Below are 13,025 nucleotides of genomic sequence, written 5' to 3'. Positions count from 1 at the left end.
GTTATTATAGTTTAATAAAAAGATTTGGTTGAGTCATATTATACAACTTTAAATATTTAAAAGAATAACTTTATTATTTATAATAATTCTACTATATTAGACTCGACATAATTATCTTCGGTGATGATATATTCAGATAAGAGTGTAAATTACATTTGTCAAAATTAAACTCAGAAAATATATATTCAGTGAAGAGAAAGAGAGGTGTGGGAAGTAAACTGTGCATTCTAATCTGCAGAGTGCATCAGCATTGGATCTGGAAACGCGTGGAAGAAGAAGAAATGGCTCGCGCAGGAGGGATAACAAACGCAGTGAACGTGGGAATCGCAGTGCAAGCCGATTGGGAGAACCGCGAATTCATCTCTCACATTTCTCTCAACGTTCGTCGCCTCTTCGACTTCCTCGTCCAATTCGGTACACACGCATTTCCTTTTCCCACTCTGCAGAACGACCCATCACGGTGTCGTTTTATCTATCCATGAAGCAACACCACCACTTTGTCCTTCACATAATTGGGTATCCCTGAGTGCTGGAGCACACTGAATCACGCCGAAAGCACCTCAAAGTTTGAATTTTTATTCTGCCCCGTTGACATTTAATGCGTGTTTTTTCAGAGGCTACGACGAAGAGCAAGTTGGCGTCTTTAAATGAGAAGCTGGATGTGTTGGAGCGGAGATTGGAGCTGCTTGAAGTTCAAGTGGGCAATGCTTCGGCCAACCCTTCTCTTTTTGCCACATGATTTTTGTGTTGTAAGCACTCTCCACCTATAATGTAAAATCTAAATGGAATTCTTTATATGTAAGTCGTTTATAAAGCAAAAGTGAAGTGTTTGATTAGTGTCATGCTTTGTTTTGTAACTCTAGCACTTGGTTTTGCAATTTATTGGGTGATGTATAGTTAAGTGCATTGCTTTATTTTCAACTTTGGAGAAACGAAATCCTATGGCTCATAAGCACGGGTTGTTGCAATTCTCAGATTTTTACACTGTTTGCCGTGTGTAAATGCCTTTTAACTTAGTCCCTTGATCCCTTCAATGCAGTCATGTGTTTTCACTTGTGCTGTGAGCTTACATATTCGCCGTTCTTGTGCCGCCCTCTCTGTTCTCATTTGTGACATACTTTCATGACAGACTCAATCACTTGAGGTCTGGGAAATCACTCATCTCAGACTCTTAGTTGTAGTAATGGAAAGAATACATCAATTGATTTAGAGTATTATTTTACCTTCCATTTTCTAGGGAAAAGGAAGCTCAGTTGGCAGAATATGGAATTCTTCCTCTAGATAGAAATGGATAATATCGGTTTCCTTAGTTTGACATTTTCCATATACAGCTTAAGGAATGTTATTACTATCCCTAACATATTTTTCTCACATTCTTAACAACATTCTTTTTGAGCCATTGGACGACAACTGGGCCTCACTTATTTTTCTTCTGAGTGACTCGCATTATTTCTGCTCAATCTCACTTCCCCTACATAATCTCTTCTCTCCCTCCTTTTGTTTTGTTTGTTCTCATTCTAGTTCTAATATGAGTGTTCTTAAGGAAACATAATTCAACATGTAAGAAACAGCATAGTTTATGAAGTTGATCATGCAAAAGTCTCGGTGATTAGTTGTTCAATATGATTGTGTAGGTCAATTTTTTCCTTGGAGGGGAAAATTATTGTGACTTTACTGTAACTGAGGAACTCAAGCTTGCATTTTAAAATTGGAAATGAATTCTTGCGCAAACTTTTAGTATTTCTGCTGCATAACATGGCAAGGGGAGGAAGAAGAGTGTGCAAACTGGCTCTATGTTATCACTAATAATTATCTGTCAAATTTAGAAGAGGAAAAATATTACATCCCCCCCCCCCCCTTTTGTCAGAAACTGAAAGGAAAAACTTTGATTAAATCAGGTGCCACTGACAATGTCTTTTGCCGTACATTATCCCACCCCATTCAATCCAGCACTAGGACGTTTGTCCAAATATGATTTATTTGGTCTATAAGGACATTTTGAAGTTATCTATTAAAAATGAGAAATTTGACTACTACACGTTTTCTATAACTTTTTCTACGATTGGGAGAAAGAGAAGGAGATAGGGTGAGATAAGATAGTAATGCCATAAAGAATATTGAAAAAAATAAGTTGTAAAAGCATGTTATATAAATATATCGTAATAAGGATATAATAACTCGTTAAAAACTATGCAATCTAATAGAGACAATCATGTGTTCAGTACCCATCAAAGAAATAGGTGCCTCAGGGACGCGATCAACTCAAAGAAAGAGGATGATTGGTTTCCAATGAAATTGTTTTCTCTAAGTATCTGTTTTAATAATGTTGTTTCACAAAATACTATAAAACCTTTCTTTCCCCTCCGTGCCATTTTAGAGTTGGAACAACCCAAAACTTGAAAAATTCGTTAAGATTTAAGTTTTTTGAATGCCCTTTCTGCTCAACACATTCCTCGTCAAGAAACCGTTGATCTAGGAAGATCCTTATGCACAACGATTGTAATTTTATCTCTAGTATTTCAATCGTGATTCTACAATAATAATAAAGAAAATGCAAGTCACCATCATTTATGTTGACTTATTTCCACCCAAACAAAAAGAGATAAAGGAACTCTTAATAATTGTTAGGCTGGACTTAGAATATTCCTTACAAACTTAGGTGTTCGTCCTGCTTTATGGAATTAGTCAAGTCCAACCAATGTATCTATAGCTTTGTAGAATGCACGGTTGAACTGTCTTAAGATTAAATCACAATCTGGTTTACGCAAACTTTACCAGTCAAGTTTGGACTTGGCAAACGATATGGCCTTTTGCATTTGACCCAATTTATTACTCATAAAAATGAGGCTAAGCAAGAGAGATTAGTTTCAAGAGGCATAGAGTGGATGAAAGTACAATCACAAAAACGAGTAGTATTCTCTCCTTTACTATTTGATATGTATTATGACTAAAGCTGTTAAGAAAAACGAATGAAAAGAATTCCATTTTCACCCATTTACTATCTTGGCTGTGGGTGGGACAAGGCTTGGGTTGTGATGGTTGATTCTGCTGTTGATGAAGTTGAGGGCAGCACCCTTTTCTCTATGACAATAGAGTAGCGGTTGGATCCTCCAAGGCTGTCTATTGACTTCATGTATTCTGATGCATTGTTTTCTATGATGAGAGCATCCTCTAACTCCCGGACAATGTCAACCATGTTTGGTCTATATGCTGAGAAGGGTTCAAGACATTGCAGGGCTACTTCCACTACTCTCCACATTGCCTCTGCATGGTATCCTCCCTTGATGCCAGGATCCACAATTTCATCCATCTTTGATACTCTAATGTATGGCTTAGCCTGCAATGCAAGCAAAGTTATTTCTTAGTGACATCAACAAAATGTGATTTAGTACAATCCAGTAAAATACAAAATTTCAGGCATGGACCATACCCATTCAACCAAGCTCCACTCGTTCCGTGGCCTCTTTATGTCGAGAGGTTCCCTGCCGCTCACAATTTCAAGTAAAACCACGCCAAAGCTGAAAACATCACTCTTCTCAGACAATTGCTGGGTTTTGTAGTACCTGCACAGGGATAAATTTCAGCTATTTTGAAAGTTGTTCAGGTCATAGTTACAAGCTGTAACACAGGAAACATATAGGAGTAGGATAGGAGTGTTAGATTCTTATCCCTTGTAATTTGTAGTTACTGATATATATGGAGCAGTCTAGCTTCTGTTTGTTTATGAATAAATATACACATCATAAAGGAAATATAATCAGAAATATTTCATCAATCTCTCTATGATTGACAGTGCCTCCATGACACAAACAATGTAGTAAAAGTCTGGGCAATCATTTTGCATATGATTTTTTTGTTTTTTAGGGTTTTTCAAATTTGAAGATGATTAATTGATTCCTAGAAACCTTTATGTGGGAAGTGTAATAATCTTTTGCTCAAAGGGGAGTAAAGCAGTATGAGAAGCTCTGGTAAAGACATGATCCAAGATGTTCACTTACTCAGGATCCAGGTACCCTGCAGTTCCTCTTACTTCAAGGGAAACATTACTGTCTCCTTCCTGAGGAGCATATTTTGAGAAACCAAAATCGGCAACCTTAGCACACATGCTATGATCTAGAAGTATATTGCTTGATTTCACGTCCCTGTGTATTACTGAACGTCCTGGAAATGTATGAAGATATGCCAAACCTGCTTAATCATAAAATTTGTTAACATTCTATCTTCTGCAACATGTTATAGATGAAAATTGTAATGAAGACAGTTAGGTCAGCAAATAAGTTAAGCTTGTGAAGAAAATTAAGCATGCATCATGCCATGTTTCGGTTTTTAACCAAGTAGATCCATGATGAACCAATAAAATCATTTTCAGAAATTGGGTCTGAAAGTTTAACCTCAGCACTCAACAGTGTCAATAACACCAAAAAATTATTAAAACAAAAATTAAGAAATTGCTTGAAGGAAATTGAAGCGGTAATAGTTGAAGAGTGTGTTCAAAGTGTTGTCATTGGGCCTGAAAGTACTATTATGAAGTGCATGTGATTTATCATATTCTTCCAGTATTCCCCCTCAAATATCTCCATCTGAAACACTATAAACTATATAGAAACCAATATGATTTTCCCCATCATTGTCAATCAGTTAATCCTCATCACTTTTCATATGATTTTCTCAAGTTTTTAATTCATTAGAGAAATCGATGTGCCTCTTATTTTATTCTCCTTCCTGATAGGATTCAAGATTATGTGTTGATTAGGTAAATTTGCTGCAGCTTAGTAAAAATAAAAGCACCATATTACTTGCCTCGTGCCGCACCAAGAGCAATAGACAGTCTAGTTGGCCAGTCTAATATTTTTCTCTTTGCAGGTTCCCCTGTTGTAAAGTTGAATTTTAGAATTAATGGGTACCAAAACAAATAAGCTGAAAGGATTTTGGAATGTTTACCATAGAGTCTATCTTGCAAAGAACCATTGGACATGAAAGGATACATGAGAATTTGTTGATCATTTTCGTTACAGTAACCAAGAAGAGGCACCAGGTTCTCATGCTGTATTGCAGAAAGTAGGTTTAGCTGCAAGATACATCACAGACTGGTCAGATGGTGTGAGGTGGAAAAGTAGGCAATTGTTAAAAATTTCAATGAAGAGGGGTTGGGGTGTGTAAGAGCCTGGAATGTAGTGACAAAAGGAGAGTATCTTATATTCTTCTTTAGCATTTGCCGGGATGCAAACATCAGCTTTTGAATTACTCTTGCAGCCTAAATTTTTTTAATTAGGAGCATTTCATGGGAACTTTTGAATATAAGATATTCTCCTTTTGTCACTAATTAAATAACTGTTGCTGCCTAAATTTTTTAGAAAGGAACATTTCATGGGAACTTAGATAATCTAATAAACTAAAAATGTCTATTGTATTTGTACCTCATTATCAAATTCTCGAGTTCCCTGAGTTGATGTGGCTGACCGGACTTTCACTGCCACTTCTTGACCGTCGTTTAGAGTGCCACGGTAAACAGAACCAAATCCTCCTTCTCCAATCAAAGTTTTGTACCTTTCTGTGGCCACCTCTATATCTTCCAAAGTGAATGTTTGAATTGATACAGACTTTATTAAGAAATCATCTTTGCTTGGCAAAGAGAATATTACATCTGCATGTTTTTGTAGAAAATTATGTCATATATTCAGTTTAGATTGAACAAAACCTACATGACACATTGACAGCACTGACATCCTTGAAGTTCTTGTCACTAGTTGTTCAAAGTGCTCAGGTGTCATTTATGCATAAATTTGCACAAGATATGTTAATTTTCTATAGATTTTCCCCTTCATTACTTTCTTAATTATACACAATATTATGAGTGAGTTCCTGACTGAAATGCTAGCTTAACCCTAAATTTGCTCTAGTTATGTGCATGGATTACAAGCGAATCAATAGAAGAAAAATGGAATTGATGTTGGGAACAGAGGCTATGGTGATATAAAATAGTGAAGGATAATGCAATTTAAAGATGTATGGCTCCTTCAATTTTTCTGCAGAACCGCAGACGCTCATTCATATTTTATCTTGCATGTTTTTTGAAGCCAATAGAAGTTAAAAACTAATTCAATATGCATGTAAAACCATGTACTATAATAAAGATGATAACCTTCAAGACTATTGATCTTAATATCTTATGATCTGAGATTGTATATAAAGAATGAAGTGATTATATTTTTGTTTGTTAATTTTAAAAGAAAATATATTGTTTTAGAATGCAGAGACACATATCAAGGACTAGAGAAGACAAAATGCCTACTTGTTTCCATTAAGTAGTTCTTTCCACCAAATCCTTCCCATGGAATCAACTTTTGTCTATAGCGGCAAACAAAAATGATTCCAACGGCCAAAGTAATCAAAAGTGATCCACATGTAATAGCACCAATGACGAATACTTGTCCAAATCTAGGTTCTTTTCCTTTGCATCTTCCATAGCTGAAATATTAATGTTAATAAAATATCAAATTGTGCTTTAAAACTTTTGTTGTTTCATTTCAGAGAGAGTATCATACTCAGTATTGATTGGTGAACTGTTCAAATTTGCTGGATCCTCTTTGCTCATGCGTTTGTTGCAGCCAAAATACCTATAAATGAATAGAATACAAGCTAAATTTGTAGAAAGTACATTAAAAAATAAATAATTAAAAGTGGCTTCCTGGTATAGATGAAGTAGAATGCAAACATATAAATACTTACAACGATTTTAGATGTGGCAGTGAGACGATTGATTCTGGAAGTGATCCCATAAGATCATTGTAGCTCAAATCTCTGCTCGTTAAATTTAAATCAATCAACAGAAGGAAGGAAGAAATAAGAGCAATATATATAACATGATAATGTTAAATCATATCTTTCCAAATATTATTCCTACAGACACTGCCCACTGAGGCATATCTGCACCTACTAAAGTATCATAAGAAATAAAGGTTAGAATGCACATGAATATTATAGATAATGCTTAAAGCATTGATATTTTATACCTCTTGTTACTGAAGTGATGCTATAAAGTTAGTTATGCATAGGATGAATGTTAGAGCATCATCAAATCAGAAGGATTTTTGAATTGAGTGCTAGCTCTAATCCAATTATGTCCATATGTGTATAGGATGCTCAATCCATGTAAAACTACACAATTATGTTTCCTCGCTGCTTCAAGGAGAATGTAGTCTAGGAACCAAACTTGTTTATTAAATCATGTTATTTGTTGCCATCTGTCTAAATCAAATTTCAGGTAAATGCTGGTTGAGCTATCTAACAGTGATGCTTACACACAATTCCATTAAGTAATTAAGTTGCATGGTTCTGTTTATTGTTTATGATAACATTAACCAGTATAATAAAAGTACTATAATTCATACTGTGTCATCCATAGTCATAGCTAAACATTAGAAGGGATAATTACATTGATATCAACAGGGAGGACAGTGGAAACGAGGGGATATAACCATTGAAATCGTTGTGGCTCAGGTTTCTGCACATAACCAAATAATTACATCAAGTCATAAAACAGACTGTCCCAGTTTATCCACCAAAAATAAATGCAGAACCATTTGAACAAGAGCTTTGAAGGCAATACAGTAGTTTTAAGTTGGTCATCTCAGTGATACTGGAAGGAATTTGTCCTTTGAAATTTCGTGCAGACAGATCCCTGGAAAAAAATGTAGATTATAATAGACAGCTTATGAAAAGGGGAATAAGCACATAAAGAGAAGACTTGATTTATCTAAAGAACCTTCTTAGCTAGAGATATTGATTGGTTATTAAAGCATGTATGGAGGATGCATTAAAGCCATTATCTATTTCAGTCATTGACTAGGTATTCTCATAAACATAGTTGTGAGACTAAGGGCATGTTTAAGAAAGTGTTTATTGAAGGAAAAATCTGTCTTTTCTCCAAAAACTCTCATCTGAGAGAGTTGTTGAATCCCTAGGCTTGAAATCACTGGCATTGTGGGTAAAATTCACCTGGGGTCACATTTCATTTCTAGCATGAAAATCAATGTTGGGTCATTAAAGCCATAATCTCAGTTGATATACTTGTGGCAGTATTTTAACAAGGATTGAAGGACTTACAGCTTAGTGATAACAGACGAACCATTTGAACCGTCACATGTTATTCCTTGCCAGGGGAAAAAACAAGGGTCTCCAGTCCAACTCTCTAGTGCTTTATTGTCTTGGTTTTGCAACAGCAATTCTTCTCTAATCTTCTGAATCCCTTCCACTAAAGAAGTAAAAATCGTTAGTGTAAGAGAGAGATTGAAGATTGGTTACAAATTAAAATTCATCCTTACTGCAAATTTAAGTGCAGAAATGAATAAAAAGATGGAACGTAAAACAACTAAATGTGACAACCCCACCCAGACAAAGGAGGAAAACAAAAACAGACAGACTTACCATCCTTTTGGTTGGTCTCTTCAATCCATGATCGCATCTGCAGGACCTCATAAGCATTCAAAAGGGGTCCAAACTCAGCTCCAGAGGCCTTGACCAAGGTTAGATTAAGTAATCCATTTGCTGAAACATTCAAGACAGTGTATGTGTAGTTGGACCCTCCAGCCAATATATCAAATCTCTCCTTTTTAATCTCACCATTAACATAGATGTCAAACACCCTTTTGCCTGCTTTGACAGTGCTATTTAATTCTAGGAAGTAGAGAAATACACGATATTCATTATCCTCAATGTCAAGGCCACTGAGGACGAACTGTAATCGGTCAGGGTGGGTAACAGCTGTTTGGAGGACTTGTAGAGGTGGTGTCACATTGGATTTGAGGTCAAAATTGCTGACATTGGAAGACAATAGAAGAGCAGATAATGAACTTGAAGTTGCTTTCCAGATTCTATCACTTGGGTCGGTTGGGAACCTAAAATTTGGTAAATAGCCATATTATAAGACCTTTGTGTACATGTACATAGTCCATGGCATCAGAGAAGCAAAACAAAGTTAATAGACCAAACACTAAGCACAATTCACTTCAAAGAGAAACTAAGGATACACCTCATTGACATCCTTTTTGCAGTTTGCACCATTTATGATATCCAGAACAAAGTGGCAACAGTAATTCTTGTAAGTCACATTATAATGGATTGAGTGATATATACACGAATCCTGGCTTTTTGTTTCTTTGTTTGTTGTTATTTTAATTCAGATAAAAAAAACTTCGTATCCCATTGCCCACAGGCTCTTCGCTATGCGAAGGTATGGGGGAGGGATATTGTACGCAGCCTTACCCTTGCATATGCAAAGAGGCTGTTTCCGGATTCGAACCCATGACCAACAAGTTACCAAGGCACAACTTTACCATGCATTTTACAGTTCTTTCTTTTAGGCAAAGCATAGGTTATCTCATGCTTTTGTAGGTAGGATTCAAGCATCATGCTGCTCAAATTGATTCTGTCTAAAACATGCCGAAGCGAGAATAACACAAATTGCAATTATATATCCCCTAAATATATTTTTTATCAGCAAATGTTAGTTATTAGTTTGTTAGTCCCTAAGCCTAGTATGTTGATGTTATATTTAACATCTATTCTATGTATGAATATGATGCTTCCATAAAAAAACATAAAGTGATAGTCCCTAAGCCTTGTAGATTTCTAGGAGATACACTTTTTTGACAAATGGAGGTGGAGTTTACCTCAAAAGAAGTATATCGCATACCTTATTTCATCTTTTGTGCCCCAAAAACTATTTCTGCTTATCAGTTTTAAAACACTGGCAGGCAAATCATGTAGATACTCTTCAGGCAATGGCCTTAATTCAAGTTGAGAAATAAAGGGATCCACCTCCCCCTTCACTAAGCAGAAGTCTATGTAGTCTTTGGTAGCTCTGAAAATTCCCTCAATTTCCAAGTCCTGGAGCCCGGATGATCTCACTGCACCTAACTGTGTTACCCCAATTGAGACATTAAAGGAAGAATTTACACCGTTGAATGGAAATGTGCCCCTTATCAGATATACTTTATTCTTAATTGTTGGCAAGTTGTAACATCTCTTTCCTTCATCTACAAAAAACAGTCGAACTTTTTCATTTAACACATCTTTAGTTCTTCTGCAACTTCCTTTATCAGGGAACCATCTGTAATCTGTTGTGTAATTTAAGGTGGTTTGGGGATCTGTGTAGTTTGAATCAGCACAGCATGCTATGTTTTCAAAGCCTACATAATAAATTAGACAGATTATATTTATTTTGTAAAAATGGATTGGGCAACATCAAAAAAGAGAAAGTGTGAAATGGTTTTAAGATTCTCAGTATTGACAGTATGAAACTAACAAATTCTATTTCCACATCCTCACAAAGAAGTTTCTTTCTTTCCCCCATTTTAACTATGATCATCAGTAGACCTTGGGTTCATATTAAAAAATTTCACTATAATTATTGGAAAATAAATCTAGTATAGACATAGTGATCTAAAAGTATTATAGTATTAAGTTACTAACCTTCAGTTGCAGAGCCAGAAGCCGATCTGATAAATATAAGCAGACAAAAAACACATGCCACAACCAGTCTTAATATCCAAATATCTGGTAACTCCATCATAATCTGAAAGAGAGGTTACCCCATTGGGCTGTAAAACTTGAATCATGCCAACTAACACTTCATCTTCCACCTAGTTCCAGAAATTTTTTTCTGAATTCCATTTCTTTCTCTGCCTTGATCTCCAACACTATTGAGTTTCCCTATAACTCTGATTATGGGGAAAAATGAAAGAAAGCTTGGTCAACCTTATAATTTTGAGAACCTGTCCCTTGTGGAAGAATTTGAAACCATTTTGCAAAAGTGCTGAATTGGATGGAGCGTTAGAAGAACAAATATTCTTGAGAAATAGGGGTTTGACTTCAAGCCTGGAAACTGCAGGAGGTAGTAGCTAGGAAAGAGATGGAAGACGAGTAAGGAAATTGAATTAGTATAAATCCATTTTTAATTATTTCTTTTATGGTTTTATATGTTATTGATGTTAAGCATTATTTTTCATGGTGTGGTGGTGGTGGTTGCTTGATTGTGTGTATTTAATATTGATATGATTTATAATAATTGGACAGACTAGTACTTCGTCTTCTTCTGCCTTCCTCCCTCTCTCATTTGAAACCATGGATGCTACATGATCAAAATAATGAGTGGTATATTGGAATAAATTTGAACTTTTCAGGTATACATACGTAGCAATAGTTAGTGACGTATCGTTGAAGATATTTATTATATATTTGTAAACTTAGCTTTCCAATAATGTTGACCTATGCATTTTTATACTAATGGTTATGAGCATTATTGTGAGAGTCTCATGTTTCTGATTTCACTTTATGTAGGTAATGAAGTTATAGGGGGGAAATTCAAACAAAAAATAACTAAAAATAAAGGAATTGTGAAGAGTTTCAAAGCAGACACTGTTCAATCTCATGCCTAGCACTGTCAACACACCAATTATTCCTTTTCATATTTTGTATAATATTTTGCTTAGATAAAATTTTGAAACCAAGTATTAAGAGGAAGTGGCTCAAGGAAACCCCAAAAGAGCAGGTAACCCCTTCACATACTTGAAGTACTAGCCTAACTGTTCAGCGTGAACAGACTGAAAATACTTCACAAATTAAATTAGCATCCATCTATCAAAATTTTGCACAATTTCTGGTAAATAAAATTGTTTACCTAATCTCTTATATAGCTTAATAGTTATTTAAAAAAAAAAAAAAAAAGAACACTCCAAAAGGAATAGAAAGCAGACTCCATACTACAGCCTATTCATTATTCCTTAATCATCAACATAATTTTCAATAATTATTTGTGGAAATAAAATGTGATGAGGATCCACTCCCATTTGTGTTTGAGGTTGTTGGATATATATATATATATATATATATATATATATATATATATATATATATCCAACATAATATTATCATGATTAAACTTCTTGTGATGTGCAAGGGATCAAATCAGGTGGTTATGCGGTAGGATACCTGAAGGTAAATTAGAATGTAGATATGAGTATTTTTTTAAAGTTTTTTTTAGCTTACTAGTCTCACTCATAGTTGAAGTTATTCTTCCTCTTCTCCAAGTTGAGTACATGTTTGGGAGTGTGTTGCATTAGTAAATTTTCACATTCAATATCTACGTTCAAGGAGAAGCAATATATCTTAGCTTTTTGATTTCTCACATTTTTATCCACGTTTAATGTGTTTGGAAACTTATTGAAAATGAAAGAATCAAACGAGATGTGGAAGTAATAGTTATTAATTCTGAAAATCATATCAAAAACATAAAAATTATATCTAAAATGTGAAACCAAACACAAGTGATAAAGTTCTAATGAATAACTAAACACAGGGTGAATGTAGCAGGTTCAGTACGTTACGTGTAATATGGGCAGGGGTATATCTATAGTCTTGTAAATATATAAAAGAATAGAAAATGGTTGAAAACAATGTCCTCGGGCTGTAAGGATTGGAGTGGCTATCACGTTGAGGAAACCGAGTGCCATATTTAATATATTGGAAATGATAATTGATATATGAAATTCGTTTGTACTTCATAAGTTATTTTAAGGAATTCAAAATAGATTATTTTTTATTAAAAATCACAATAAATATATACTAGTATTAATAAAAAAAATTAATGAAAACTTTATGTACATATTTTATTCATTAAGGCACTAATTAGCATTTTTCAATAGGTTACACCCGTTAATTATCTGGTACTGACCAATTCCTTTTTCTACTAATTAAAAAAATTACAACAACCATAGGCTGTTAAAATTTATAACTCAGTTTAGTAAATGCGTTTTTCCTATTCTAGTAATTTTTTTTATGATGTTGTTGGTATAGAGTATTCATAGATTTTGTTAATGACTAATATTTGTTAAAAAATCTGCCTAGATATCTTTAGTGGAATTTTTTTTTTCTTTCAATCACATTTTTTCATCTACAAAATTCCTACCTGAAATCTTATTTAAGAAAATCGAGTCTAGTATCACTCGCATCAACAACTGTCGTTA

At 34.7% G+C, this 13,025-nt stretch overlaps 2 protein-coding genes across 5 annotated transcripts; one reads left to right on the top strand and one right to left on the bottom strand.

Annotated features, from left to right (window-relative positions):
• Positions 1 to 142: 142 nt before the first annotated feature.
• LOC114409041 (protein BRICK 1) lies at positions 143 to 11,646 on the top strand. Of its 4 annotated transcripts, none has more exons than XM_028372338.1 (3): positions 143 to 414; positions 615 to 749; positions 11,341 to 11,646. In XM_028372338.1, exons 1-2 carry the CDS (start codon positions 282 to 284, stop codon positions 737 to 739), a joined length of 258 nt encoding a protein of 85 aa, XP_028228139.1. In that variant the 5' UTR covers positions 143 to 281; the 3' UTR covers positions 740 to 749; positions 11,341 to 11,646. The 4 variants fall into 4 exon arrangements, with proteins under 4 accessions (XP_028228139.1, XP_028228154.1, XP_028228132.1 ...); XM_028372353.1 differs by lacking the exon at positions 11,341 to 11,646 and adding an exon at positions 6,255 to 6,530; XM_028372331.1 differs by lacking the exon at positions 11,341 to 11,646 and adding an exon at positions 6,248 to 6,530.
• Positions 2,604 to 11,135, bottom strand: LOC114409028 (nodulation receptor kinase-like). Its single transcript, XM_028372306.1, has 15 exons — positions 10,474 to 11,135; positions 9,695 to 10,190; positions 8,428 to 8,897; positions 8,107 to 8,254; positions 7,610 to 7,681; positions 7,436 to 7,504; positions 6,730 to 6,801; positions 6,546 to 6,617; positions 6,293 to 6,468; positions 5,418 to 5,644; positions 4,942 to 5,068; positions 4,801 to 4,869; positions 3,999 to 4,188; positions 3,431 to 3,563; positions 2,604 to 3,337 (listed from the first exon to the last, which is right to left on the bottom strand). The coding sequence occupies exons 1-15, from the start codon at positions 10,571 to 10,573 to the stop codon at positions 2,999 to 3,001; spliced, it is 2,760 nt and encodes a 919-aa protein (XP_028228107.1). The 5' UTR covers positions 10,574 to 11,135; the 3' UTR covers positions 2,604 to 2,998.
• Positions 11,647 to 13,025: the final 1,379 nt, after the last annotated feature.

This window comes from Glycine soja, chromosome 1 (assembly GCF_004193775.1).
Source record: "Glycine soja cultivar W05 chromosome 1, ASM419377v2, whole genome shotgun sequence".
Taxonomy (NCBI): domain Eukaryota; kingdom Viridiplantae; phylum Streptophyta; class Magnoliopsida; order Fabales; family Fabaceae; genus Glycine; species Glycine soja.
Note: the sequence above shows the minus strand (reverse complement) of the source record. Positions and strands in the feature narration are given on the sequence as shown.

What these genes read in the sequence shown, in the direction of transcription:
- LOC114409041 (XM_028372338.1), top strand. Translation starts at nt 282, where the DNA reads ATGGCTCGCGCAGGAGGGATAACAAACGCAGTGAACGTGGGAATCGCA. An exon ending in CGACTTCCTCGTCCAATTCG is followed by an intron (nt 415 to 614) that starts GTACACACGCAT and finishes GTGTTTTTTCAG; the next exon opens with AGGCTACGACGAAGAGCAAG.
- LOC114409028 (XM_028372306.1), bottom strand. Translation starts at nt 10,573, where the DNA reads ATGATGGAGTTACCAGATATTTGGATATTAAGACTGGTTGTGGCATGT. An exon ending in CTGCCACATCTAAAATCGTT is followed by an intron (nt 6,618 to 6,729) that starts GTAAGTATTTAT and finishes ATTCATTTATAG; the next exon opens with GTATTTTGGCTGCAACAAAC. An exon ending in TGCTCTTGGTGCGGCACGAG is followed by an intron (nt 4,189 to 4,800) that starts GCAAGTAATATG and finishes ATGATTAAGCAG; the next exon opens with GTTTGGCATATCTTCATACA.